The 16,492-nt window shown below is 45.3% G+C and overlaps 1 protein-coding gene across 5 annotated transcripts in view; it reads right to left on the reverse strand.

The window, feature by feature from the left end:
- The window catches only part of LOC111864377 (protein winged eye), a 425,251-nt gene that overhangs the window by 56,705 nt on the left and 352,054 nt on the right, over window positions 1-16,492 (reverse strand). For all 5 annotated transcript variants that reach the window (XM_033751485.1, XM_033751481.1, XM_033751482.1 and 2 more), the window contains 4 exons: window positions 15,303-15,476; window positions 5,625-6,077; window positions 2,163-2,384; window positions 960-1,271 (listed from right to left, as the gene is read on the reverse strand). In XM_033751485.1, coding sequence (XP_033607376.1) covers window positions 960-1,271; window positions 2,163-2,384; window positions 5,625-6,077; window positions 15,303-15,476 — 1,161 coding nt within the window. The remainder of the gene's footprint in view (window positions 1-959; window positions 1,272-2,162; window positions 2,385-5,624; window positions 6,078-15,302; window positions 15,477-16,492) is intronic.

Below are 16,492 nucleotides of genomic sequence, written 5' to 3' on the forward strand. Positions count from 1 at the left end.
TGAGGAAACTGCCAGACATGGATAGTGCCCGCAACTCAAAAGACAGATGTGATAAGGTGCTGCCTGGTAAAGGCTCTCATACACCTTTGAGGGGTGATGACAGGCATGATCAGCCGAGCGAGACCAGACAACTTTCTCCATTACGAATCTCACATGAAGCCCCTGTGAATAAACCCATGGCTCTCACGTCAGTGTCTAACCGACTTAGCTACCAGCTGCTTTCTTCTGGATCATTGTTCAACATGGAACTGAGTTACATTGTGGGACAGATATTACAGAGTCACTTTAACCCTGGCGGTTTACAGACAATCAGTTCTTGGCGGCAAGCCCCTTGAGACTCACGACCAGTAATTTTTTTTCCAACTGAACACTTCCTGTCATAGCCCTCATGTAACATCCTCTCTAACGAGAGGATGGGTCTGTAGTACACAATTGCTGTTGGTCCTCGCCAGCGCAGTCATTCTCAGGTCCAAGTCACGCGGGACCCATGACCACATTTTCTGTCTCAGATTCGAGATTCCCAACCTGGTGGTCCAGGTCCCCGTATATGTGTGTGTGTGTGTGTGTGTGTGTATATATATACTCTTCCTCTTCCTCGGGAGTATATATATATATATATATACTCCCGAGGAAGAGGGTGGCCCGGTTATACCCCCAGGCATTAGGTTCCCTTTTCGTCTCCCCCTAGGACTCGCAGGGATATGGTGGAGGTATTCGAACCAGCCTCCACACAGAGGACTGACCTCACACCAACTATTACAGTCACATCCGAGATAAACGCCACACAAGCCTTGCACAAGTTGGAAGAAGAACATAATGAAGATTTATTCAAATTGCTTTATGTTCTTGTATTGTCCTAATAACCTCACACAAAAGATTTCTGAACATATGCACCACATTACATCATTAATAAGGTAATTTAATTTCTTACATAAATCGCAAACATGAGTTCCACTTACCACTGCTACTGGTAGAGAGATGTTGCATTGACTTGGGAACGCCGCCATTTGCTGAAGTACTGTTGACACCGCCATTACATGGAGATGTGGAACATGGCGCTGCCTCCAGTTTCACAATAGCCGCCATAGGGGGCTGCGCTGATATCCCGGATGCGGTACTCACTACATTCTGTTGCTGGGGTCGGATACTGGTTGTGACCTCGGCAACCTGCAGACATGGGGTCGAACTCCCCCCAGAACTGCTCACTGGCTCCTTCTTGATCTGTAGCAGACCGCCATTCGGCCAGTCCGAAACAGAATTGCTACTTCCGCCTGAATTCAGTCCAAGGAGGTTGTAGTGTAAGCCAGTGTTTGCCAGCGTCATTAAACATACGCACAAAACATTGCAAACGTGGATAGTTGTTCATTATAAATATGTATTTATATTGATAATATACCGCGATATTGAAATGCGGTACAAATTTGACAACTTAGCATTTCTGTCCTTGGTTTTAAGAAAAATATTTTTTTTAACTACGTGCAGTGGGGTGGTTATTTAACGACATCAGCACTACCGAGAACATTGGTTAGAGCGTAGTCCTAGTGAAGAAAAGCCTACTTCAAACTACAGGTAAAACCCCCAACTAAAAACAAAAAAGGATTCATGAAAATCATATAAGGGTGTAAATGTTTCTGTTTATCTAAATTGTACCTTAAATGGTAAAATTTTGATCTCAGCGTTGTACAATTTCGGGAAAAAAAAGACACAATGTTCATATACAGATTCAGTTGTAATATAATGTCATTATATTCAGATTCTGAAGGGAAAATACGTGTTAAAGTAGTCTGTACTTTACAGGATTCTGACGATGGTGTATGCTGTACAGAACTATAAGGTTTATTTTGGACTCTATCCATCCTCTGGTATGTATAAGACAAAAACCACAAGGTTTCGGAGACTGGATCTGTCTCTGTCCTCAGGTGGATGGGGCAAGATACACCTACTCAGTTTGGCCCGTTAGAACGACCTAATCTTAATCACTGGTTGAAATTAGCTTTTTAAGGGGGTCCAACTGAGTAGGTGTCTTCCTTTCTCACCTGAAAACGGAAACGGGATCCAGTTTCCGAAACGTCGTGTCCTCTATTACCTAGAATTCCGGACGATGGAAAAAGTCCAAAAACGCAGTAATTCTGTGACACGTCCCAAACGTTTTGAAATCTTACCATTCCGTAATGAGACAGGATTGGTCCTACTGCAACCACCAGAGGAGGCTATGAGCGAATCGTGTTTCTTCCGTTCTCCGCTAGAGTGCTCTGGATGTTCATGTTTACGCTCGCTGCATTGTTGTAACGGAAATGAAGTTACGCCATTGTTGTCAGAACTCGCCATGGCGCCATTTGTGTGTTGACTACTGCCATTCCGTACAACCAATTGGGAGGGGGAACCTATGCAAAGGAAATGTTTTTAATTATCGATAAGCTTAAAACGCAATAATAAGCAGGACAAGTTATTATTCAGATGAATAGTTTCGATGAATTGAAACGCACAGAATATAGGATTAAAAGGGATTGTGTGGAACTGTTTTGGAATGTCGAATTACAAGCTAACGGGTACTTGGAATTATACGTGGTATATACTGCACACACAAAATACACTCTTTTTTTTTTTGCGAAAATAGCCTGTATTTCATTCCAAAAATGCTTATATTTTTCATATCAAAGACGATGCAACCTGATCTTTTCATCCTTTTCACATCTGTGACAATACTGTGACGAATACGATTGCTAGACAACGGTTCCACGGTAGCCAAGCGGTCTAAGGCATGTACTGTCTTCGCTCTCTCGGAAGACGGCATCATTGGTTCGAATCCCACTACTCAGGGTATGAATGTTTGGTGTGTGTATGAGTTTAGTTTTGTGTTTGTGTTGTCCTGTGTTTAGGTAGAAGCCTTGCGACGAGCTGATCACCCGTCCAAGGAGTCCTACCGTCTGTAAAATGATCATGAAACTGAGAAATCAGCCCTATGCTCCAAAGTTGGATCGAAAAGAAAGAAGGGGAAAAAAAGGACAACGTTTCGGTAAGCACGTTCCCGCTGCAAAGAACAGACCCGGAGTAATCCACTGCTAGACAACGGCTCGCAGCGGAATTAACACATGTTGCTACAAAGGCAGATTCCTATAGTCCAATGCAGTACAAGACACGTTCCCGTGACATTTTCCATGGTTACTGTTAGACTATACAACAAGCCGTGCATAGAAGAATCATTCGGTGGTAGGAGAATTCAGAAATACATTACGAATTATCACGAAGCTTAAACCACTGCTGTTGCGTCCAGAATCGCCCGCAGTTCCAAAAATTATATACGATAACACACACGTGGTCTCCACACTCAATGATGTACATGTTTCAAGTGAGGGCGTACAGACTGGAAACCGCGTGGGCGGGTGGGAGAGGGGACCAAAAACAAAAATTAATTATTGATAAGCCTCAGACACGCAACAGAACGAGAATTCGGATCAGAATACAAAACCATCCTCCCCTCCACCCGTCCTACTCCCAAATACCCACAGAAATCGAAACAATATGAATTTCTGATCAACCATAACAGAGGACGCTTGTGTCTGAGTGTTTTTGGGGATGATACTGAGGGGTGTTTGCAGGGAGAGCAGGGTGTAACCGGAATGTACATGATAAAGACTCCCGAAGGTTCGCTAGACAACGGAAATAACATCCATTTCCTCAAACTCACAACAAATAACTCGGTTAATTAACGTAGTTAATAGAAAATATATATTTTTTTAACATTTCTTCTTTCACCAGCAACCCCCTCGTCACGTACACTACACCCTTACCAATACTTTGTTCCAGAATCTGATTCAAACTAGGGAATTTCAATTTGCCTGTGACGTTCCTAATCAAGGGATGGTACAATCTCATGACAAACCTATTTGTGTGGAGATTATTGATAAACGTTATGGGGTGGGGGGTGGGGTGTGGGGTGTTGGTTCCACTGCTATCCATCAGGAATATGAAAGAGACAGCGGGACGGATTCAGTGTACAGACTAAAAAACAAAATTAAATATTCAGTTAGTTAATTACACTGAGTACGACAGATCGAAACTGGGAAATGAAGCGTTCCCTCAATCCCACGGGATACCAACCCCCTACCCCTTTATATTTTATTTGTATTGTGTAATGAAGTATACCCATATCTACGGAATTTTTTTTCGGGTTTACCGTAGATAATAAAGACGATTATGAATGAATGGAAAATACGAATTACTTTAAAAAAACGACTGGATATAGAAGGTCCACCGTTCATACGAGTTTGAGACAACAAAAGACTATCATGATGTTCTGTTTTGATTGCAGCGAACATACATTCAACAAGATACACATGCAAACGTCTTCCGTTTGGAAATTATGGAACCATCTACAGCCCTGCATCACTGCCACACGGTACAGAAATGAATGAACTCAGAAATACGAGATTTTGGCGGAAACAGACTTCCATAAAATTACTTATTTTAGATTTTCATGGTGGTTCATAATATACGGAGTGATTCAGAANTATTTCTGAATCACCCTGTACTGTAGCACGCAAAACCGTTGCTAAGTAATGAGTCCGAAACGACGCCAGTTGCTAGGCAATAGATTTCTAATATCAACCAATGGACTGACTGGAAAACGGTGTTCTCTGCGATAAGCAACAAAGGAACGGTGTTTTCTGTGTGTGTGTGTGCCGAGATGTTATAAACAGGACAATTATTGAGTTGGTGCAGTGCAGGGGAGTGAAAAATTTGTTGGTGAGTTAGATGTCCGCTTTAAGGGCCGCGCCATAGCTCAAGAGGTTAGTCGTTGGGTTCCCACCGCGGCGGCCCGGGTTTAAGCCCGGGTCTGCTCAAGTGGGATCTGTGGTGGACAAAGTGGCGCTGGGACAGTTTTCTCCGAATACTTCGGTTTCCCCTGCCAATCTTCATTCCACCAATTCCTCCACAATCACCCTCACCTATCATCTGGGGCTGGTACAATAGGCCAGAAGTGGCCGCAGTACAAGGGACTTAGTCCCACCCCACTAGCAATAAAAAAATAGATAGTCGCTTGGGTTCAGATGTTATGAGCTGGGTTAAATCATATTTTCCATGGTAAGAGTATTTATTTTTATGCGTCGTAAATAAACAGTTCTTTCCCGACATCATTCTTATGCTTTAAGATTACCGTTTCGATCTAAAACACTTCTAATAGCTTTGGACGGCGAAAAGTTCCAAGAACTAACAAAAGGAACAAGAGTTATATCTTCTAGAATATAACACCGTATGGTGCGTTGAAATTCAACCGACGTTTCGGATGAAAATATTGCCTCCATCTTCAGGGACGAAGAATCAGCCAAGAGAGAAACCATCATGAAGCAGTCACAGCCGGTCAGCTCTGGAATAATTTTTTTTTAAAGACAACAAGCAGAGCTCTGATTGCTACCTGTTTGAAGCTGGTTTCTTACTTGGGTCATTTTTCGACCCTGAAGATGGAGGCGACAAGTTCCTCCAAAACGTAGGTTGTCACACCGCACTATATTCCAGATGATAACCACCGCTGCAAGACCCTCAGATCCTGCAAATTAAAAGAGAATCAGTCACTAATAATAGTCGTACAGCACCATCTGTACGTGAAGATGTGTACTACTTACTTGTGGTGACGGAGGCACTACTGCGACAGCCACAGCTCGGCCTGCTTGTAACCTCACTCTTCACAGCAGGGGGCGTATGAAGCCCATGTCCGTTATCGCGCTCCCACCTCCTCTTGTTTCCGGTCCCATTCGCCGACTGTTGCGACCGCCGCTCAACTGTTTCTTGATACAACGCACATTCAGATCGTCTCTTGTTTTCCACTTTCTTATTATTCCCGACAGGAACGCTAGTTGTACTCGAATCATTAACACCGCCATTTAAGTTACTGTTGATATTGTTATTGTTTGTGTTGGTATTGTTATTGTTGTTAAAGCCTTTGGCCATAAGTTCTAGCTGAGTTATACCCCGCTCAACGAGGGGGCTAACCGGTGAAAATGGTGGCGCTGCAGCAGGTGGGGGTGGGGGAGTAGGTCCACCGAAGGTATACCCGGAAGAGAACAGCGAATCAGCAACTGCGAAAAGAAAATAAGACAACGTGAGATATGAGGTTGTCACTGAGATCTTATGGGATGTAACGTCGCGTAGAACCTGTGTTTCGAAGGATACTGCTGCCACCATCTTCAGGGATGGAGTCAGTAAGTTAATCCGAAAGGTACGCATAAATACGATGTGATCCTAGAAGACTGTAAGCTTGATATATTAATTCATAGCGCAAATACAGATAAGCCAATGGTCCATGTGTTACATCCATTCATAATAACGGAAAGAGATAAATAACTTTATGGGTGAGCTCTAAAAGTTTGTAATGATGGTATGTTAATAAAACTACTGATTCTTTGGACATTATGCACTGTCCTGCTTTTTAATTAAAAACGACATTTTGGAGACAGGGTTTCTGTCTCCGTTCTGAGCTGAAAGCCACTTCCATAGAGCAAGTCCCTGTCTCCGGGCTAGCTCCATCGATGAGGTCCAAATTGAGTACGCTTTAACTTGAGGACGGAGACAGATTTCAGTCTCCGAAACGTTGTTTTCAGGGTCAGGAGATAGGGACTAGCTGTACTGATTGGGCCCAACTGAGTAGGCTTTTGCCTGAGGACGGAGACACGAGTCCAGTCTCCGAAACGTTGTTTTTAAATAAAAAAACAGGACGCTGCATAATGAGAAACAACTCTATGAAGTTCAGTCATTCTTGTAGCTCAACTTCTCAACAAGTTCCCAACATTTTACGGAAATCGAAGGTTCATTACCGTGTTCCCAAGAGTCCACCACTGGTCCCTATCCTAAGCCAGATTAATCCAGTCTACACCACTACATCCTGTTAACCACAAAACACATCGAGTTGCAAATGCGTTTACCGTGATTTTATGTGACTTCCTGGACTTAACAAGAGTTCATTTATTGCAAATATGTACCCAATTATGCAGACCTCATCACACTACATAATATATACTACGTTTCAGAGTTATAAACAGGGTCAACTTATGCATTTATGCCGTCTCAGGTGACAACAAACCGGTTAATGCAGTTTCAAGAATTAAAAAAAAAAGTGGTGTGTGTGTGTGTGTGTGTATGTATGTATGTATGTGTGTATATATATATATAATCACTGGGCTTTAATGGGTCAAAACCGTTCACAGATAGACACAGATAATAGCATGAAATTCCCAAATTGACGCGAACAGTCACTAGCGTCGCGTATTAATCGCGGTTCTTAATTTACGTCATTTCTATCCCTACGACAGACTTGCGTAATTCCTGAAGGTTTCCTTCACATTAATGCACAACATGTTTATATGACTGCCAAGTAATAGTCACAAAAGAAGAGCATAAACAATTTTCATTTAACAAAAATAAAACGGGAAGATGGGGAGGTTCGCGTGTGTAATTAACTTACGTGTATACAGAGAAATAATCTGTGTGCTTCATTAATGAAGCAACATGCCACCACGACGTATGGGAAAGTGGAGGCACAGTTCCACTATTCTTAACCTCGGCACTTACTTACTTACTCATGGAGCTTAGCCCTTCTGGAGAAGCCGCAGCTACTCAAGAATTTCCCAGCATTTTATGGAACCCGAATGTTCATTACAGTGTTCACAAGAGCCCTCCACTGGTCCCTATCCTGAGCCAGATCAATCCAATCAATACCATCTCTCTAAGAACCATTCTAATATTGTTCACCAACCTACGCCTTGGTCTTCCCAGCGGTCTCTTTCCTTCTGGCTTTCCCACCAATATCCTATACGCATTCCTCGTCTCCCCCCTTCGTGCTAGATAGATATAAGTGGTCAACTCCACGCCCCGCAGCTTCGCTTCCGGGGAAACAGCCCCCGTTACGCACTGTGTATATATACACGATACACTAAACAACGTCAAACATGTTTTCCTTCCTGTGTCCTTCTTTCTTCCTCTCCTTCCGTTCTTTCTCTGTACTCTGGTACGATCCTCACCTTAGTTTCCGCAGAGACCTTTACGCCTGTATCCTGCATGCAGGAGGCAGACGGTTCCTCCAGTAACAATCCAGACAACACAGCATCACGTCCCGGAACTCAGATGTGCCCGCCCACACACACACACACAGTTTCCTTCCCCTTCGGGGGGATGGGACGTTCTTCACTTCAAACATGTAGGCCTTAAACTGCTGCAGGGAGTGTGCCGGGTGTATTTTGAGAACTCCGGCAGAATTTGGGGAAAAAAGAAAGAACGAAAGAAAGAAACGTACATACTTTGCGCGTGCGCACGCGACAAATTGAGTTTAGCAACCGGCTTAATATAGTCACAATTCTGTTTCTGTTGATTCGGTATTCAGTTCATTTCAGTTTATTTGTATATGACAATGGGCATTATTAATCGTCCCTGTTTATTTTTAAACAACTTATAGGAGACCGGACTCCCTGTCTCCCTCCTCAGGTGAAAGCCTACTCAGCTGGTCCAAACTACAGAGCTAGTCCCTACTGCGACTGTATTGTCTCCGTCATCAGGTGAAACTTACTCAGTTTGGTCCAATCGAAAGAGCTAGTCCCTACTTCTGGACTTTAAAAACGTTTCGGAGACTGGACTCTGTCTCCGTCTTTAGGTAGATCCTACTCAGTTGGACCGAATTGATAGAGCTAGTCCCTATCTCCGACTGGATTCGGTCTCCGTCTTCAGGTGGAACTCAATTTGGCCCAACAGAGAGACATATTGCCAATGTCCGATTGGATTTTGTTTCCGTCTTGAGATGGAACCTACTCAGCTGGGTCCAATCGGCAGAGCTAGTCCCTACCTCAAGAGATAGCGTCCGAAAAGATTTAATAGGAAAATGCGTTTCAATAAATGAATAACTGTTGTTCATTTGTGCTTTTTAGCAACGCTGCCAGTCGTTCACACTATATAGCGTCAAATAACATGATGTTCAGCGAATATAGATTTTGAAAATGGTGAAGCAAGCTGTACCAGCCTAGTTAGGGCACTGTCCTGACATTTATCTTGAGACCTTGAGGAACCAGGAGAAACGTTAAAAAAGAATACTTTAATTAACGTGTAATTAATAACATAATTACAAGGACAGCTAAAGCACGTAACATAAAAGCCTCAGACAGAAATACCACGTCAAATTTTTTACACCTTAAGTTCATGTCGCTGTTTCAGCTCAACACACCAATGAATACGGTAGGTCCATTACTGCCGCAAGTCTGAAGCAAGCGAGGGAAAAAAATGTCAGAATTTCCAGCTTCTCGGCCAAGAACCGTACCAGAGACTATATTAATACGACTGAATCCTAACAAACCAAAGATTACATTTTCTTCCTTTCAAAGGACACTTCCTGACACTTCGCAAACTACGCCGGTCTATCAGTTCTAACACTGGGGCTCCGCTAAATGATATCTTTACTTTGAAATTTTATACGTTATAAGATTCGAGTGCCAGCCACGGTGGCCGAGCGCCCTAAAGCATGAACTGTCTTCGCTCGCTCCAACGCTGGGATCGTGGGTTCGAATCCCACTCAAAGACATGGATGTTTGTGTTTACGTTTATTCTGTTTGTGTTGTCCTGTGTGTAGGTAGCGGCTTTGCGACGGGCTGATCCCCCGTCCAAGGGGTCTTACCGTCTGTCAAATGATAACAAAACTGAAAAAGAGGCCAGGGTCCAACAAAGGGCTGCAGAAATGTTGATGAATACATGAAATTAAATAAGGATCGAGTGCAAAATTTGCTGTGTTATCAAAATCAGTCCTTACAGAAAAACTGAACGAATAATGACAGGAAACAAAACTCGTACTCGCTTCTTCCATCTTAAACAAAAAAAAATCTGTCCTAGGCTACATAAAATAACGTAACAATCATTCAAGGCCGAGCCATAGCTCAAGCGGTTAGTCGATGGCTTCCCACAGCGGCGGCCCGGGTTCGATCCCGGTATCTAGTCAAGTGGGATTTGTGGTGGACAAATTGGCGCTGGGGCAGGTTTTCTCCGAGTACTTCGGTTTCCCCTCCCAATCTTCATTCCACCAATTGCTCCACAATCACCCTCACCTATCATCTGGGGCTGGTACAATAGGCCAGAAGTGGCCGCAGTACAAGGGACTTAGTCCCACCCCACTAGCAATAATAAACAATCAATCAATACGTGACTTCGATAAACATTCCCTTACAGAAACAGATCCCTGTGCAAAGTCCGCAAGTTGTTGCGCAATCTCCTCTCTCTCCTCATAAAGGCAAGTTTCTTACTCAACAGCCTACAGCACTGCAGAGCTTACTGAAAAAGTTGTCAGACCTTCAATGTGCTCGCCTGTCTACCAATAACCTAGGAATTACACACAAATGTTTTCTATTCATGGGTGTAAAACTATTATTGTGACAGGCTTTTGAGACTCATAGGGTTGTGAGACGTCGAGGTTCCCACATTTTCTAGAAAATCGGCTCACAGATGGCGGTGAGGTTGACAGCCTTACGCGCAGGCCGCCCTTTACCCCCCAGGAAGATTCATGGTACTCATTACCGTTAGAGGCTGAGTGAGCCCCAGGGCCATAGAGCGGCTGGATGGATTAGGTCAATTGAAAAGTCCAATAACCTCATTGGGAATCGATCTTCGATAAAGATACCTAAAACGTAATTTTAAAAACGGAAAACGCTGTTCTTTGTACACAAACAAACACAAGTCGTGTTGAAGTCCAGGAGGAAACTCGCTAGCCTCTGACCGCAACGGCCCGAGTTCTATCCCAGTTCAGGTCATGCGGGATTTCTGATAAACAAAACTGCAATTGGGTAGGTTTTCTCTGAGTACTTCGGTTTCCCCTTCCAATTCTCATTCCACCAAGTGCTAAACATACATTAATCATGCTATCTTAGACGCTATATATTCCTATAATGACCGGAAAACTTCATGTACACGGCGCATAAAGTTAACAAGTGGGGCCCGCTAATTTCAGGGGGTACCACTGTATACACTTTGGAAACCAGTGCCTTACCGTGTTCGTGACAAGGGCAGAGGCTGCCTGGAAGCCGCCTCTCACCAAATTCTCGACACTAGGTCGATGTGAACCAAACGGAATAAAAAAAAAAACACATAAACTCCGTGGTTTCAGTCCGCAAGCGAACAATACCAACCGAGCGACCGCCGCTTGTCGGCGAAGTTAGTGACCGCTTCTGTGGTCTAGTGGTCAGAGTTCCTGGCTACAGATCCAGAAGTCCCAGGTTCAATTCCCGACGCTGACAGGTTTTCTGAGAAGTAATGGGTCTGGAACGGGGTCCACTCGGCCTCGTGAGGATAACTGAGGAGTTATTCGAAGGAAATAGCGATTCCGGTCTAGAAAACCGAAATTAACGGCCGTGGAGATTCGTTACGCTAACCACGCGACACCCTCTATCCGTTAAAGTTGGCAACCAAACTGAATGGCATATTTTAATACTAAGTAAATCATGAATCAACATACTGGGGTATTGCATATAAGCCACAATATCTTCATCTAAAGTGATTGGTTCCACGCTGAAGGAACTGGATATTTCATTCAACGTCACGTCCAGACGACAACGCGGCATAGTCAACAGGGGAACAGCCTTACAATGTGGTGACTTCGAGCTAAAACAATTACAGAGGCACGCGGTCGCGTAGTTGGTCGAGGCACTATGCTACAAACCGGAGGGAAGTGGGTGCCGCTACCGATGAGGTCACTGGCATTTTCAATTTACCTAATCCTTCCAGGCGCACTATGGCCCTGGGGTCGACTCTAACAGAAATGAGTACCGGGAATCTTCCTGGGGGTAAAAGACGGCCGGCTGACCTCACCACCATCTGTGAGACGAGTGTCTAGAAAATGTGGGAGCCTCGACGTCTCACAACGTTACTTCTTCTTACCTTATAATTATAAGACGCGACACAACTTTTGAAACCCGTCGAATAGTTCTCAAAGCGGTCACTATTAAGAGTACTTACTGTCTTCCGGAACATGGACGTTTCGACACATCTCAGAAAACAGCAATCTTCAATATACGTGTAGTAAAACTATAATACATTTTCCAATGGGTACCGGAGACTCTGGATAGCTCAGTCGGTATAGCGACGGGCTACGACCGAGGTTCGATTCCCGGTAGAGGCAAGAGATTTTCTCTCTATTTCACAGCATCCAGACCGACCCTAGGGTCCACCGAGCCCTATTAATCCAATGGGTACCGTGGGTTATATTACCGAGGCGTGAAACTGACCACTCACCTCCATCTAGTGTCGAGGTGAAAAATCGTGGAGCTATACCTCCTCTCTTCATACGCCTTCAAGACGTGGCGCTTAATTAATTAAGCATAGGGACAACTTTATCTTTTGCCGGAGACTATCACTGACGTCAGGCTATAGTTCCAGTGGTACTTACCTGTACCTTTATAAACCCCTTTGCTCCATAGTCCAAAGTTTCTAACATTCCATTGCAACTTCTGCTAACACGTAGCCACAACTCACTTCACACTCACCCGCTCTCACCAACAAACAAACCTTTCCTCGTAACTGCAGTGCGGCCTGCGTTAGTCATATCAGTGGGTGTGACGTAAGAACCCGTGACTCAGCTAAGGCGAGCGGGGTGCAGTACCATAAGGGGCCACGATTTACAAAGACCAATTCTATTGCACAAGGTTTCCTCAGAGAGCTCTTTCCATGACGAACCGTCTTTTGGTAGGGTCACGCGGTGGCGTAGTTGGCTGAAACACTACGCTAGAAGCCGGAAGGTCACGTGTTCGATTCCCGATGAGGTCGTTGGATTCTTTTAATTGACCTAATCCTTCCAGCCACACTATGGCCCTGGTGGCGACTCAGTCTAACAGAAATGAGTACCAGGAATATTCCTGGGGGTAAAGGATGACAATCTCACTGCACATCTGTGAGCCGATTGTCTAGAAAATATGGAAGCCTCGACGTCTCACATCCCTATGGGACTCCACGGCCTGTTACAGGGATAGCTTTACATTTTTACCGTGTTTTTGAAATTGCATAAAGTTTATAGGTACTCACGTCCGTAGTTATGAAGATTTCTATCTTCTGGCATATAACGCCGGAGTAGTCCGTTGAGAATCATGACGTTTCGGCGGAACATTTCGCCTCAATCTTCAGAGTCGAACAATAAGCCAAGCAAAAAAACAGCATGAAGCAGATACTACTTACTGTCTGCTTAAATACGCGTTATGTTACAGTATTCTGCCGCCTTAAACCCTGAAGATGGAGGCGACATGTTACTCCGAAATGTTGGTTAGCTTTCAACGAATTCCACAGCGCTATATTGCGGGGAGAGTTCCATGCAAAATACTGCTACAGGCAACTATAATTAAATTGACCGTGTATGTATGCATATTGGTTTCGATGGCCCAAAGTACAGACAAGTACGCTCTCCCCATTACGCCTTCACTTCGTGCACTCAGTGCAAACTCGTAAATAATAACTGCAGGGAGCTGAGTCTTTGAGAAAACGCCAGTCGCTCAGCTACTCAAAAATTTCCCAAAATTTTTTATTGCTAGTGGGGTGGGACTAAGTGCCTTGTACTGCGGCCACTTCTGGCCTATTGTACCAGCCCCAGATGATAGGTTAGGGTGATTGTGGAGCAATTGGTGGAATGAAGACTGGCAGGGCAAACCGAAGTACTCGGAGAAAACCTGCCCCAGCGCCACTTTGTCCACCACAAATCCCCCTTGACCAGACCCGGGATCGAACCCGGGCCGCCGCGGTGGGAAGCCAGCGACTAACCGCTTGAGCTATGGCGCGGCCTCCCAACATTTAATGAAGCCCGAATGTACATCACACACCGATCACAGTGGCCGCGTGGTCTAAGGCCTGAACCGTCTTCGCCAACTCGAACATTAGGGTCGCGGGTTCCAATCCTACTCGGGGCATGGATGTCTGTGTATGCGTCTATTCCGTGTTTGTGCTGTTCTGTGTATAGGTAAGGGCCTTGCGACAGGCTGATCCCCTGTCCAAGAGTCCTACCGGCTGTGTATAGGATTAAGAAACTGAAAAAGCGGCCAAGACCCAACAACGGACTGTAGAGCCACAGACAGATATATGACCCATTACCCTGTCCGCAACAGGTCCCTATCCTGAGCCAGATAAATCCAATCTATGCTATGTGCCAAATCTCATGTCCATTTTCCTTATCTTAGGTCGTTCAAAACAATTCGTTCAAGCCCGGGGTCCTAAGTACAGGATGGTTTTATGATGAGTAATTTTAGAACCACGCCCAATCCCCAAGTTGGAAGACCACCACTTGTCGGCTGTCCGCGACAGCTTATACAATATATCCGCAGCTACTCTCCATATCTGGAGGAGGCTTCCATCCGCAACCTGAGGACGCGTCATGCCGTGGCGACAAGGGACCCTCTAGAGACGGGAGTCCCGCAGCTGGTCGACAAATTTCTTGAATTTTATGAAAGGCGAAGGTTCATAACCGTCTTCACAAAAACGTACAACGATAAATTGAGTCGACATCCTGATACCAAATTTATTTAGGGCTCGCTAATCCTCCTCACAACATCCAGACCGGCTCTGGGACCCACCCAGCCTCCTATCCAATGGTTACCGTGGGCTTTTCCCGGGGATTAAGCGGCAGGGGCACGAAGCTCGCCACTCACCTCCTAGTGCCGAACTCAAGAAATGTGCAGCTATACCTCCATTCCAACATGTCTTCACCGTATAGCGCTTAACTAATTAAGCACAGGGAGAAATTTACCTTTAATTTACATCTGTGCCTTATTTTATACGTCAGTGTTTCTCAACCGCCGGGCCGTCTTATAACAAAAGAATTCACAGGGCCGCGGTCTCACAACGGTTGAGAAGCACTGTTCTAAGTGGTGCCTTGCCTTCAATTACATTTCACTTCTTTCTCGCGCTAATGTCCCATCCAGCTTACCACCACCTGCACTTCCCGCCCAGGGCCAGCAGTAAATTACTGGACTACACTACTGTTTTATTTATAAGAGGACGCATTAGTATATTATCGTATTGTGGAGTGTGGCGCCGTCTCGCCTGGTACATTCTTACCGATGTTTCGGAGGAACCTGCTGACTCCACAATCAGAATCGAAGAGTAAACTGTGCATGAAATTACACAGTAAATACATGGCGAACAGCAAAGAATTCAATGTTCTCTTTTGGTTCGTCTTGAGTCCCAACCACGGTCGTCCCTGTCCCATATTATTTTGTACGCACTGCTTACTCTCCGATGAAGATGTTCCTCCAAAACGTCGCCATACATCTACATGCCTTCACGGCAGAAAACGTCATAATTACCTTTATGGGCACCGATGAAGTTGTGGTACGTATTAGCGGAATGCGCAAACCTCGCAGCACTCGTCGCTTGCGAATAGATGGCAGCACTTGCTTCAGTAGCGCCACCGCCACCTCCAGGCCCGGGAAACAGAGAATATAACCCTCCGCCCCCGCCCGCCGCAAAACGGCCAAATCCTGCAACACAAGAAATGGATGGTCAGTAACACACAGCGACAGCGACGCACAGGCGTAAGTAGCGACAAACTGAGTCATACTGAGATGCACATCACACATACAGAACCACGCAGTCACCGTCCTTTGCGATGCACTTTCACACCTTTCGACAAGCTTCTGGATTCCAGTAAAGGCAAAGCTATCCCTGTAACAGGCTGTGGAGGCCCATAGGGTTGTGAGACGTCGAGGCTCCCACATTTTCTCTAGACAATCGGCTCACAGATGGCGGTGAGGTTGTCAGCCTTACGCGCCGGCCGCCCTTTACAGCCCCAAGAAGATTCCTGGTACTCATTTCTGTTAGAGGCTGAGTCTACCCCAGCGCCGTAGTGCGGCTGGAAGGATTAGGTCAACTGGAAAATCCAATGACCTCATCGGGAATCATGGTGTCTCAACCAACTACGCTACCGCCTGCCCCCTCAGTATTCCAGTACGGTAAAAAATGATTTTGTTTGTTGTCCAAGACAGAAATGCAATGTATTCCTCGCCTCGTCGTCTCTGTGAAGTCGCTGTCCTCGCCAAACACACGACAGTCGGCTGGAGTAAGGTATGGACTGTAAGGGGGCATGATTTGTGTTCTCAAATGTCAGTTCCTGGATGCTGCTAACTGTCAGGCCGCGCCATAGCTCAAGCGGTTAGTCGATGGCTTCCCATCGCGGCGGCCCGAGTTACATCCCGGGTCTGGTCAAGTGGGATTTGTGGTGGACAAAGTGGCGCTGGAGCGGGTTTTCTCAGAGTACTTCGGTTTCCCGTGCCAATCTTATTCCACCAAATTTTCCATCATCATAATCACCCGGGGCAGGTACAATTGACCAATCAGTGGCCGCCATGCAGAGTAGACCCAACTGGACTCCACCCCCCACTAAGAGAATTAAAGAATTAAAAGAAAATGCTGGTAACTGTTGCAGCAGCAATGCGTCACGAAGGATGAGGGCGCCTTTGGGCAGAAGCAGGCGAAAACTGCGAACTGCAGGCTTCAG

This window comes from Cryptotermes secundus, unplaced genomic scaffold, assembly GCF_002891405.2.
Source record: "Cryptotermes secundus unplaced genomic scaffold, Csec_1.0 scaffold83, whole genome shotgun sequence".
Lineage (NCBI taxonomy): Eukaryota > Metazoa > Arthropoda > Insecta > Blattodea > Kalotermitidae > Cryptotermes > Cryptotermes secundus.